The following is a 12,890-nucleotide window of genomic DNA, read 5'->3' as shown; positions in this document are numbered from 1 at the left end:
TTTTTCTCCAGCTTCTGACTAATCCAGTTGAACCAACCCAACTGAATCGAATTGTCCCCGAACCGCTAAACCTAAACCAGATCGACTTCGAACCTCTGAATCAATCGATCCAAATTGACGTTGATCGAACTATTGATCGGTCCGATTCAGGTAAAAAAAATTTTTTTTGAATTTTTTTTAGATCTTTTTAATGTATTATTTTTGTTATTTTAAATTTTTATTATTAACATTTATGCATGTTAAAATGTTCAAATTTACTAAAATAAATTTTTGTTGTTTATAATAATAATTAACAGAAATAAATGATGAAATATATAATAAAAATTTTGGATAATTTTGTTAATTTTAGAATGAATCTTATAAAATAATAAAAAATATAAAAAAAGAAAATTTTTATTGAACGATGGGATTCAAAGATACTCCAAGTAGTGATACCTACAAAATCTCTAGGTGAAAAGATATTTTTTAAATACTACCAGTGTAATTGAGTATTTATATAAAAATTTTCAATACCGTATAAATTTTCTTTTTTATTAATAAATTAAAATAATAATAATATAAATAAGAAAAACAAAAATTTTATCCAATGACGAAATTTTAAAAATATTCCGAATAGTGATGCTTTACGAAATCCTCAAGTGAGAAGATTTTTTTTTAAATATTACCAGTGTATTAGAATATTTATAGAAAATTTTTAATATAATAAAAATTCCTCTTTTCTTCAAAGATTTAAATAAAAATAAAAATCAATAAAATTTTTTAAAAAGAGAATAAAATACATGCATATCAACATATCAACATTTTACATTGCATGCATAATAAAACTTTTGCAAAAAATAAATTTGAGCCTCCCAAAATGAGGTTCTAAAGTATTCCGAGAAGCGATGTTTAAGAAATCTCTAGGTGAGAAAATGTTCTTCTAATGTTACCAACGTACTGAAACATTTTAAGAATTATTTCGATAAAAAGGTTCTAATTTATTTTCTTGAATAAAAAATGAAGCACTAAATAATAAAAGATAAAAAAAACTAATAAATGAAAAATCAAGAAAATTATTTTTTAAATACTGAAAATAAGATTTTTTTATCAACATCAACAGATAACACGTAATTAATTGGTACCATTTTAAATAGGCATTATAGGGATGCTAATCTTTCCCCACACATAATCGACTCTCGAACTCAAATTGTTGTGCAGACCCTAAAATTATCTTTTTAATAAATTTTAATTAATTTTAAGATTTTATTAAAATGATATGTTTTAATAAATGGTCAATCACACCTAACCAAAAAAGATTGTGACAACTCCATTATTTTTTTTTTTCGTTTCCAAATTCGTCGAACGAACATAACATCCATCACACCTTTCTTCTGCATTCCACACTTCCTCCTCCGAGAATGGTTCTTCAGGCCGCTGGGATTCTGTCACACTCAACTTTTTTGGTTCCAAATTATCCAAGAAGAACATTTGTTTTAAAAACTTTCTGAACACATTTTGGAAATCATTTTCTGTCATTGCTCTAATATCTTTCGGGTTGTTTAGTCTTTTACCTCCATTAGATATGTGGCTCATTAGGTAATTTCTCCATCTGCTACTTGCTATACAGTGGAAGTACTTTGTGATTTTATCCTCCTCTTAAATCCACTTGACCCTTGCCTTTTGTTTCCATATTTGTTCTTCCTTTCTCTACATGTTCCAAAGTATTTCTTTTTTCTTTAACATAGCAGAACTGATACAGTTGTACATTGGTCTTGCTTCATGTTCCCTTTCTAGCAATGATATCTTCTTCTTAAGTGATTCTATTGAAGCTGCCATATCTCTTTTCTCATGGCCATTCCATTGTCTAATATCTCTCTTCATTAGTTTAAATTTTTGTACCATCCTATATCTAGCATATCCTTCAACCTCGTATGACCTCCATTTATTTTCTACCAATAGGTGAAACTCCTCATTTTCAACACAGTGATTGAACAATTTAAATGGTTTTGGTCCCCAATCCTGTATATCAATTCCTAGACGGATAGGAATATGGTCTGATATAGCACATTCCAGGCTCCATTGATTGATAAATGAGAAGAGCGTTAGCCAGTCTTGAGTGATGAGGAACCTGTCCAATTTGTTCATTGTGGATCTTGCCCGTCTCCTATACCACGTATATTTTCTGCCAGCTAGGGGGAGATCAATTAGCTCTGCATCTTGTATGAAGTTTGCAAAATCCGTTGACGACCTAGCAATGTCTGTGATCCTAGTTCGTTCATCCTCATTTAGCACTGCATTGAAGTCACCTGCGAAGCACCACATTTCTGCATTACTAGCTTTCAAATCTACTAATTGTTCTAGGAATAATTTCCTTTCATATACATCACTGGGGCATACACATTGCACAAATTAACAGTACCAGTTCTGTTTGTGAAACTGCCCCTAATCCATATATACCTCTCCCTAATAGTAGAGGATAATAGTGTGAAATCCTCCTCTGCCCACATACATAGTAGACCCTCCGTAGCACCATGTGGTTCACTCTTAGCAAACTTTATTCCTTTCCTTCCCCATAACTATCTAATGGTTCTACCAGTCACCTTATGGGTCTTAGTTTCTTGTATAAAAATCATACTTGGCTTTTCTTTTGTCATGAGCTTCCTAAAAGCCCTCCTTTTTTTTTTTTTTTTTCACATCTTCCAATTCCTCTAAAATTAATCAAAATAATCTTCATTCTGAGTTATATAAAACCCCTTGATTCTACTCAAAATCACATGTTCAATAGGAGTTTAGCAGATACCTTCTTATTCCTCCTCTGTTGCCTCCATCTCCATCAGCTTTTCCAGAACCTCTTCTTCATCTTCTCTAACCGATAGTCGCAACAATTTCCCCACTTTCAATGTTGTTTCTGCTTCTTTTCTAAGTACTCTATTCCTGCTCCTTATGTCTTCGTCTAATTTATCGGCCTCCTCCCAGGGCTGAGACCTCAAAGCTTTCTTCTTCTTGGCTTTAGCTTGCTTATGGTCCCCTTTTCCTTTTGCTATCCTCTTATTTCCTTTCCCTGTTCTTCGTTGTTTTTGTATCATCTCTTCTAGAATCAATGTTTTTCTTTCTTTTCCAACTTGTGTTTTTTTTTTCTCCTTTCTGACTTTGGGAGTCATCTCTCCCTTCAACCGATGGCACATTTTGATTCTTTTCATTTTGTGGTCCCCTTATATCTTCCCCACGTTCAATACTTCTCTAATGTGTCCTGGGCCCATTGGATTTTTATAAGACCTTATCATATCTAAAGATGTAAACAATATATTAATATCCGTAAACTATTTAGATTCGATTCGAATAAAATTTTAAATTCGAATTGATTATTATCAAATCGAGTTCAAACTCGAGTAACTTAATTTATAGATAAAATCGAATTCAAGTATTTTTACATCTCACTCGAGTAATTCACGAACTTAATCGAATTTGTATATTTAAATATATTTTTATTATTTTAATTAATAAAATATCTCGAACATAAGCTCGAGTTCGAGCATAAATAATTAAGTTTTTATTAAATATAAGAATCGAACTTATTTTTATATGTTAATCGAGCCTAATCGAGTAAGCTTGAATAACTCAATTTTTATCTCAAATCGAGTTCGAGTTAAAAAAATAAAATTCAATCAAGTTCTTCAATCGAGTTCGAACAGAGTTTCGAACATCAAATTTTGAATTGAACTCAAACTCAAATTTAATGCTATATCGACTCAAACTCGATCGATTACATCCTAGTCATGTCTTATATAGATTAGGCTTTGTCCCATTTCCACTGTCAACTCCTTGACAGCCCAAGTTTCTTCTATAGCCCAAATGTCATCGGCTCATACTTGTCTTTCTGTGTTATCAATTGTGTTTGTATTCTTGTTTTCCAGAATTAAATCCACCTCATTTTGAGTTTGCTTCCAATTTGAAAATTACGGCTGACATGAAATTCCTCCAGCTGTATATCCTCTTTCCAAAATCACCCAACTGTCTCGTGCAACACTGTTTTCCATACCCGCCTTTTCGCTTTCTCCCTCCTCATCGTTGCTGCATTGTTGGGGATCCTTTTCTGAACTTGAGCTTGAGGAAGCTGATGGTGTTGAAGTACTTTTGTTAATTTGTTTCACCCTTGTGTTCCAAAAGAATCCTGACCCATCTTCTAATGTTACTTTAAGATGATATGGTTTCCTGTTTATCACTAACTGGATAGAACTTGGAGGTTGAAAATCTATACTGATGTGAGCTAACACTCTTGCCACATCCAGTCTCCTTTTCCTCATTGTACTATCATCGATAGAAATGAAAGATCCTCATTGGTTTCCAATTCTGCTGAATAGGTCGTAATTCCATGAATGCAGTGGAATGTGTTCAATCCTAATTCAAACAAATCTGTCCCTCGACGTTATCTCTGCATTCCATGGCTTGGTCTAGAAAAACCACTCACTCAGCCACACCTTTCCATCTTCAAGCATCCCCATCATTTCTTCCTTTGTCTCAATCTGTAATAACACCATACTGCCTCTCATGAAAGTTACAGAGAAGTGCATGACCCCTTGGCTGAAGATTTGTTATTGAAGGAAATGTATTGGCTGTGGGTTTTTAACCTTTGCCACCGCGCACCTTACAAGCTATTTCTTTTCTAGGTTTTCCATTTTCATTCAGAAAACCACTGTATTTTTTGTTCTTGTCTCTACATCAGTACCTTCTTTGTCCTTATCTTCAAGTCTCCCTTCTCTCTCTTTGATGCTTTCTGTCTCATTGTTTCTGCGGATGTTGCTTTGACTATTTCAGCGTAAGGAGGCTTATTCTTCCCCGAGCTGGACTGATTCGGAGCAGCACTTTTCCATCTGCCATGTTTGCTTGCTACTTTGGTGCCTGCATTGTTTCTTGCTCCCCTTTCGTACTTAGCTAGATTTACTATCAGTCTCCATCCATGCCATATGGTGCCATTTAGTGCCCTGATTACTGCCAACACTTCTCTCAGATTTTTGAACCTGAAAAAACCGAACTTGCTATGCCTTGTCTGCTTTCTGTGTAAGGGAATGTAGAAATCTAACACCCTTTCATACTGCAGTATCAGTTCCCTCAGTTCTCCTTCTCTGCCAATAGGATGAATGTTATCCACGAAGATAGATACTAGCTTTCTCTTCCATCCATCATCTTCGTATCTGAATCTCCTGTGATCCCAGTGTCTTGACTGTTGTTGTTCCCTTGCTATTATGTTCCACTCTCTCTCCGTAGCTCTCTCTCTCTCATTCTTTCTTTGATTAGTTAGATAAGGGAATCGTCTTAATCCCATATTCTATATTCTATATATATATATATATATACATATATATATATATATATATATATGGAAAGAGAGAGAGACAATCAACTTATATAGAATAATTTTTTTATTTTTACATATATTTTTAATCATTAATTTTAATAGATATAAGGGATATGATTAAACTATTTTTTTTAATATATTTTTACTTATCTTTCTTATTATGTGGATTTATTAAAATCAAATGTTAAAAAAAATGTAAAATTAAAAAAAACGTTCTCTCTCCTTATACATACATACATACATACATACATATATATATATATATATATATATTTGCAAAAGCCTCTTCGGAAATTCATTTTTTTTTTTTTTTGCATATTAAAGTGTTTCCGTAAGCTTCAAATGAGGAATATATATATATATATAATAGTTTTTTAAAATTTTAGTTTTTTTTTTCAAAAACAATTTACTGATGCTTTTATTGGAATAAAAATAAAAAATAAAAAACAAAAAAATTTTAAGAAAACATATAAAAGAAACATAAAATAAAAATAAAATCATATACTCTAATAAAAAATAGAAAAGATAAACTAATCTCGTATTTAACTATTGCAATACTATAAAGCCTAAAAAAATAAAAATGAAATTCATTTCACTGCCATATGCATAAATAAAATGAGAAAGATCAAAAGTCACAAATAAATCATTAAATGATCATAAAGTGAATATGACAATTTAATTAATTTATAAAAAAAATTTTTATTTTTCATCTTCCTATCATTTTCATTAAATTAAGCAATTAGTAAAATATAAAAAAAAATTTTCAAATGAAGTTGATTTATACTCCTTATAATTTCAAAGATTTATTTGTATATCATTAATTGCTAAAATATGAAAAAGATTGAATTGATATAATAACATTTTCTAACTTTCATGTGCCTATCATTTCACTTAAATTCAATGATTTGTAAAATATAAACAATTTTTAATTAAAATGTTTCTTTATTTTCTCACAAAATATTTTTCATCAAATACTTTTCTATTATTTTTGAATCAAACTAAAAAAATATAATTATTAAATAGAATCCTAATTTATTACCCATTCAAAGCATAGTTAAAATAACAACAACAAAAAAAAAGTCTGAATTTGAGAATGTTGAACGCAGGGCAAAGTTCTGCACGTGTAAATGATAATGCTAGTAATAGAAATAAAGTACTTTATTATATGGGGTCAACGCGCTCCTATAAGAATATTTGTGTAGTCAACACGAACAATATGTAGTAGCAGTAGTATATACTAGACCAAATCAAGCCGTCGTTGGAGATTTGTTTTTTAGCTTTAAGACAAAACTTTTCATTTATTTAAAAAAAAAATTATATGCACCAAAATTTAAGCAGTCTTTGGATTTGCGGCAGATGGTTTGGTATTTGACAGAGTCTCATTTCCCCGTAAGACCAGCCCAAGTTCCTTGACCAATGTTTGACAGGACTTTTGCGACATGTCTAATAAATGTAGGAACAAAAAGAGCTTTTAAGTTTGTCTATAAATTGGGCATTAATGGCTTTCCAACTGTATATCGATAATTGAGGTTTAACATGGCAACTTCAATTATCATCACCAGTGCTCTTCTTCTTACTTCTTTCGCAATTCTGGGTCTTCTTGCAACTGCTGCTGTGGCAAGACTATTACCGCCAGGTATTACAACTATGCTAAGCCATGTATGTGTTAGAATTTAAAATTTAATTCAATTAATTTATAAAATAATCTCTAAAAATTATCTTATTCAAAAAGTATGATTTAAATTTTAATATTTATAACGTATTTTTTTATTTTTAAATTGTGGTTTTTAATATTAAAAATATACAGGTGTTAATCCTAATTTTCAAGATTCATGGAACTTGCTCCGAGTATTTGAAGTTCATCATTTAATATAATCATTAATACGAGGAATACCATATTTTTTGTTTACTTTATCTGAGACTAGCTCCCTTTTTTTTTTTTTTTTGATTTCTGCAGAAAATTCACCCAACAAGTTCATGGTGATCATAATGGTCAATAATGTTGGGAGAAGTAGCTCAATAGAAACCAGGGAAATAACAGGGAATACTGACTGCGACCACATCGCACAATCTACAATTGAAGGAAAGGTCACTCCTTCGCCGCCATCTCCAAAGTCATCACCACCAACTCAACAAGTAACGACCAATTATCCATCTCCAAAGCCAGAAACACCAATTCCCCGGCTGGAGTATTTTTCTTCTTGTGCAGAGGGGAGTCCATGCAATAGTTTAATTACTATGCTTACTAATTTTGGAAAGATTCCTAAATCACCACCTTCTCCAAATCCAGCACCATCAAAACATCACGGAACAATTGAACAACCTATAAAACAAAGTCCAGAGTTTCAGTTCAAATCCATATTTCCTAATTTCGGAAAGACCCCAAAATCACCACCTTCTCCAGATCCAGCGCCATCAAAACATCAAGGAACGATCGAGCAGCCGATACAACAAAGGTCATCACCTCCAGATTTTCAGTTTAAATCCATGTCTACTCATTTTGGGAAGACCCCAAAATCACCACCATCTCCTAACCCAGCACCATCAAAACATCAAGGAATAATTGAACATCCAACACAACAAAAATCACCTCCAGATTTTCAAATTGCTTCATTTTGAGCAGTTATTGTAATCCTTATTAGGTTTTTTATAAGCAGATGATAACATGACATGATTAATTAGTTTGCTGTATGTAAATCAAGATGTTTGTGACAATAATGTTCTACGTAGGATTGGACTAATGCAATCAATAAAAGAAGAAGAAATGACAAAATTTAGGTAAAGCTTTAATAAGGAAGCTTTAATAATTTTTTGAACTTTTGAGAATGTTATCCATTCAATGTCTAAACAAAGAGAACCAAAATTGCACTTTAAACACTTTAAAAATCTCTTAAACGCACATGAATTAGAAAATCAAAACGATGAAACATGCATGATCATTTGATTCTTGAGAGATTAAATATAGAAGTGTCCTGAAATGAACGATTATGGAAGTACTTATAATGGAAAAGGGTCAAGAAAAGCCCTCAAAACTTGATAATCATTTAAGCTTTTGATATTTTATTTTAATCAATCAAGTCTTAAATTTTCTATTTCAAATCAATTGAATCTTCAAACATCAATTTTTATCCAATTATACCTTTAAACACTTATTTTCACCCCAATTGATCCCCGGATTTAAAAAAAAAATAAATAAATGTTGACACCTGGGATTTTTTTAAGTATAAAATTTTTGCTTATTGTATAAATCTTCAATTTTTTCTATATTTTCTCTTAATATCATGTCAAATTTATATTATATTTTGTAAATATCTATCAATATCCTAACATTAATCATGAATTTTCAATATTAATTTGAAAATATATATATATTTAAATATCTTTAGCAATTGTTATTATAATAAAAAAAATAAACGATCAAGTTATACCAAATGTCTTTGCCAAAATTTGAAATTTATTCCTAATAGTGTAATTCATACAAATTATGCCGTATCAATAAAGTCAATGCTTGCATCATCAAATCAATTGTTACGTTAGTATTTTTAATAGAAAAAATTTGATGAAATTAGTTATTGGAGTAAGATTATTAAATCAAAATAATATAAGAATTAATTTGTATGAATTACATTATAGAGACTAAATTCTAAATTTTGCAAAGTACAAGAGTCTCTAACATAATTGGATTGAAAATCAACTTGTTAATATACATATTGTTAAAAAATTAATTTCCTAAATTTATCAATATAAATGGTGACAAATTAATTTTTAACCATTATAATTTTTTTAAATAGTAACAATTTCAATTATCATAGCGATAAATTTGTTATTGTGATAGCATATAGTCATCATTAATATGTTATTATGTTTAATGATGACGAAATTTTCAGAACAAAATGTAAAGTATGATGTGATAAATAATTTTGCTATCATAAAAATATTCAATATAGTAGTGACCACTTTATATATTATTTCTCATAAATAATCACTGCTGCCAATTTGTATATTTAATCCTTAACAATTTTATATATAATGACAAAAATTTGTGTCACAAAAACATACTTATAATGATGATTTAATTGTGAAAAAAAAAATTAAGCCGTCATAATTACTATTATAATAGTGATCAAATAACAATAAGTCACAATTATTTATTGCAATTGTGTTATAGGAAAGTTTTGTCACAAGAAATCTAATATTTATGATGAAATATCTATGGTCACAAAAAATTTGTCAATAAAAATCTTAACTATTATATTGATAGTTAATCAATTTTTGTTTAACAAAGGTTCAATTAATGAAAAAAGAAGTTTGAAAGCATAAATAATTACAATAAAATAAAAGGGCTTGGATAATTATTAAATTTTGTTCAATGGTTCTTTTACCCGTTCACCTATTTGGAAGCTCCTAACATTATTTGAAATATCTCTTCACAAACGTATTAACTTGAATGAAGAATCAACACTTTTAAAGTGATGCAACATGTCCCACGAATATATTTTTTGAATTTGAACTTTCAAACATTATTTTTCTACACTAATACATGCTACATTAATTCTAAACTTTGAATTTTATAAAAATGCTTAAAACAGTTAGATAAACATACATTATTGATAATGTATACAACAAATAGTTGTAGGCTTCACCTGCGCGAGTTTTCTCGGTTTCCTTAATTAGTTTTGTTCAATTAATGTATCATAGCTTATTTTGGATATAAAAAATAGAAATTAGGTCAAAAATTAAATAATTCTCAAGATTTAGTATAACATAAATAGTATATTGGATAGAAGAAATCGAAGCACAAAAATCGATAAATAACTAAACTATAAATGATACTTGAATATGAACTTAATTCAAATGACTCATCAACATTTTTTAGAAGGTGAAGGGAAGATCGGGGTTCAATCTCCAGTATTTTCAAATTTTCGTTTTTCTATTGCTTCATGCATATAGAAAATTATTTTTTTCTTGCAAATTATCGCTGTCTTAATATTTAGCAGTAGGTGAAAGTTGACACCTTTTTGTGGGATTTGGATACCTTTTTCAAGCTTATTAAAAATGTAAAAGTTTCACAACTTTTAACCATATATGGGTGTGAATCCCGTTGCCCAGCCTCTTTATGCTAAGTTATTCATTTAAGGGCACATTTGGTACATAAGATTAGTTGAAGGATAGGCTACTAATCATCCTATCACATGTTTGTTTACACTTAAATAAAAGGATTAGATTATTGAAAGGATTAGTCATCCTATACCAATAGGATAACTCTATCCTTTGAAAAAGTAGAGGATTATTTTTAATTCATAAGATTAGATAATTTATTAGAATTTTTAAATAATAAATTTTCTATTTTACCATTAAACTTAAAAGATAAAACCTAAATTTTAAATTATCAAAGATTTGAAAATATTCCTTCACTCAAAAAACCCCTTTATTCTCCATGGAAAAAGCCATTTATTTCACAAACTTTTCAACCCCAGAGCAATTCTTGTCATCTCTCTCCATCAAATTTTCTTTTTGATTTCTCACTTTCAAATGGAGTTTTTTCAATTTTCTTTCAGAGTTCTCGATAATCAAGAAAACCTTTCTCTTGATTCATATGTTTTCATTCTATTATTATTTAAATATGTCGATTATCTAATTGATTTTCAATTTCTTAGTTTGTGTTTTGGGTATTCAAGTTATAACCATGTGTTAATGTCCAAATTATCTCTTTTGTAGATTTTGAAGCAAAATTGATTTTCAAATAGATATTTTACTGTTTCTCTTACTTTGATTCAATTTTTATTTTTTGAAATTAATATTTCTCAATATTTATCCAATTTGTGCTCAGAAGTTTGTTCCCTAGATCTAACTTCCACACTATTGGTTTCTTTTGATTACTGTTCAGCCTTTTGATTTGCTTTGCTTTTGCACTACTGGTTTCTCATTGTAATACCTCCAATTTCAGATTGAAAGAATATGTGGATATAGTATGATATATAAGTTAAGACTTAATCCCAAACTTGTGGGGCACTTTTTGTGGGTCGTGAGACCTTTATGTCAAAGTGGACAACACCTCGCAAGTTGGGTGCGATCTCCACAACTGGTATAAGAGTGGTCACTAATTGATGAAAACTAAGTGCTATATTGTAGGAGTTAGTAAGTGCTACATGGTGAGGTCATGGGAGTCACTAAGTGCTGCATAATGGAGAGCCATCTCTAGAATCCCAATGTTTTGTGTGATCTTGGTCCTGTGGTTATACTCATCTTGACAAGGATGTCAAGCTTCAAAGGTGATGAGATTGAAATGCCCTAAATTCTACATTAGAAGAATGTGTGGATATGGTATGATATATAAGTTAAGACTTAATTCCAAACTTGTTAGGAGCTTTTTGTAAGACAAAACTATGAGATCTTTGGGTCAAAACAAACAATACCTCATAAGTTAAGTGTAGGTCTTCACACTTATAGTGTTGAATAATATCCATTCAAAATCTGCATAGGATTCTAACCTAAGTCCCCCAATCTTTTATGTCTTTTTTTTTTTTTTTGCTTGAGTTATCACCAAAGCATTACAAAGCACCTTCCCATAGCAAATGGAAATCATTATAATTGTTTCTTTGTAACTTTGTAGTAGTATATTTAATAGTCTTGTTTGAGCCCTTGGATATAACTTGTAAATTGTAATCAAATATGACAGATTTAATGAGTAGAAGTATTTGTTCCTTAATTTTGATTTTCTTGTGCATTATTTTATTTCTAATTGCTTTAATTGTTGTATGCCTTGTTCTTCTTTTTCACTCATTTTACTTCTATGCCTGGCTTTAACTGTTTGATTTTGATTGGAACAGTAGTTTGTAATGAAAATTTTACAAGTTTCCAACATAATACAAAATACCTATAAGGGTGGGTCTCATTTGTTTTTAGTGAGCTTTCTTGTATGTGTGTAAAAACTTCGATAGTCTACAAACATTTTTATTATGTCTGGTGTTTATATTAGGCTAATCTAGTCTATCAAGATTGGCATCACATGAGGGTGGGTCTTGTTTGTTTTTGGTGAGCTTTCTTGAATACATGCAAAAACTTCCATGGTATACACCTCCTTAATTTACCAAACTCCTCATTTCATTTTCAAGTAATGGACTAATTAAACAGGGTTAGGAAATAAGAAAGACTATCATTCTCTAAACAATAGTTGGATTTAAAATTTACCCAAATTATTATATATTCTAGACTAGTGGGTGGTATGTATATATATAGCACTTGTTGATTACATTAGATGACTTAATAATTAATTAATGCCTGGTGATGTATATTTATGATCAATTGATCATGACCTTAACTAATTAATTAATTAATTAATAGTGCCTTGATCCAACCTAACCTAGGGAACAGAACATGCATAGGTACCAAAGCCATGTGCACCTTACGTCCCAAGTTGTAGAGGCCCATGACATGCCATGAATTTTATTTTTTTTTTTAGTAAAATATAAAACCAAAGCCTACAACAAAATTAAGCACTATATATACAATTAACAGTTACCATGTATTAAAAGAAAAAAAAAACATAAAAATT

The 12,890-nt window shown here is 30.1% G+C and overlaps 1 protein-coding gene across 1 annotated transcript; it reads left to right on the top strand.

The window, feature by feature from the left end:
* The first annotated feature begins 6,830 nt into the window (after window positions 1-6,830).
* On the top strand, window positions 6,831-8,124 carry LOC111278721 (uncharacterized). Its single transcript, XM_022865345.2, has 2 exons — window positions 6,831-6,971; window positions 7,293-8,124. Exons 1-2 carry the CDS (start codon window positions 6,872-6,874, stop codon window positions 7,952-7,954), a joined length of 762 nt encoding a protein of 253 aa, XP_022721080.2. The 5' UTR covers window positions 6,831-6,871; the 3' UTR covers window positions 7,955-8,124.
* The last annotated feature ends 4,766 nt before the right edge of the window (window positions 8,125-12,890 follow it).

The sequence above is a fragment of the Durio zibethinus genome, chromosome 8 (genome assembly GCF_047325235.1).
Source record: "Durio zibethinus cultivar Kanyao isolate XHJ-2024 chromosome 8, ASM4732523v1, whole genome shotgun sequence".
NCBI lineage: Eukaryota > Viridiplantae > Streptophyta > Magnoliopsida > Malvales > Malvaceae > Durio > Durio zibethinus.
Note: the sequence above shows the minus strand (reverse complement) of the source record. Positions and strands in the feature narration are given on the sequence as shown.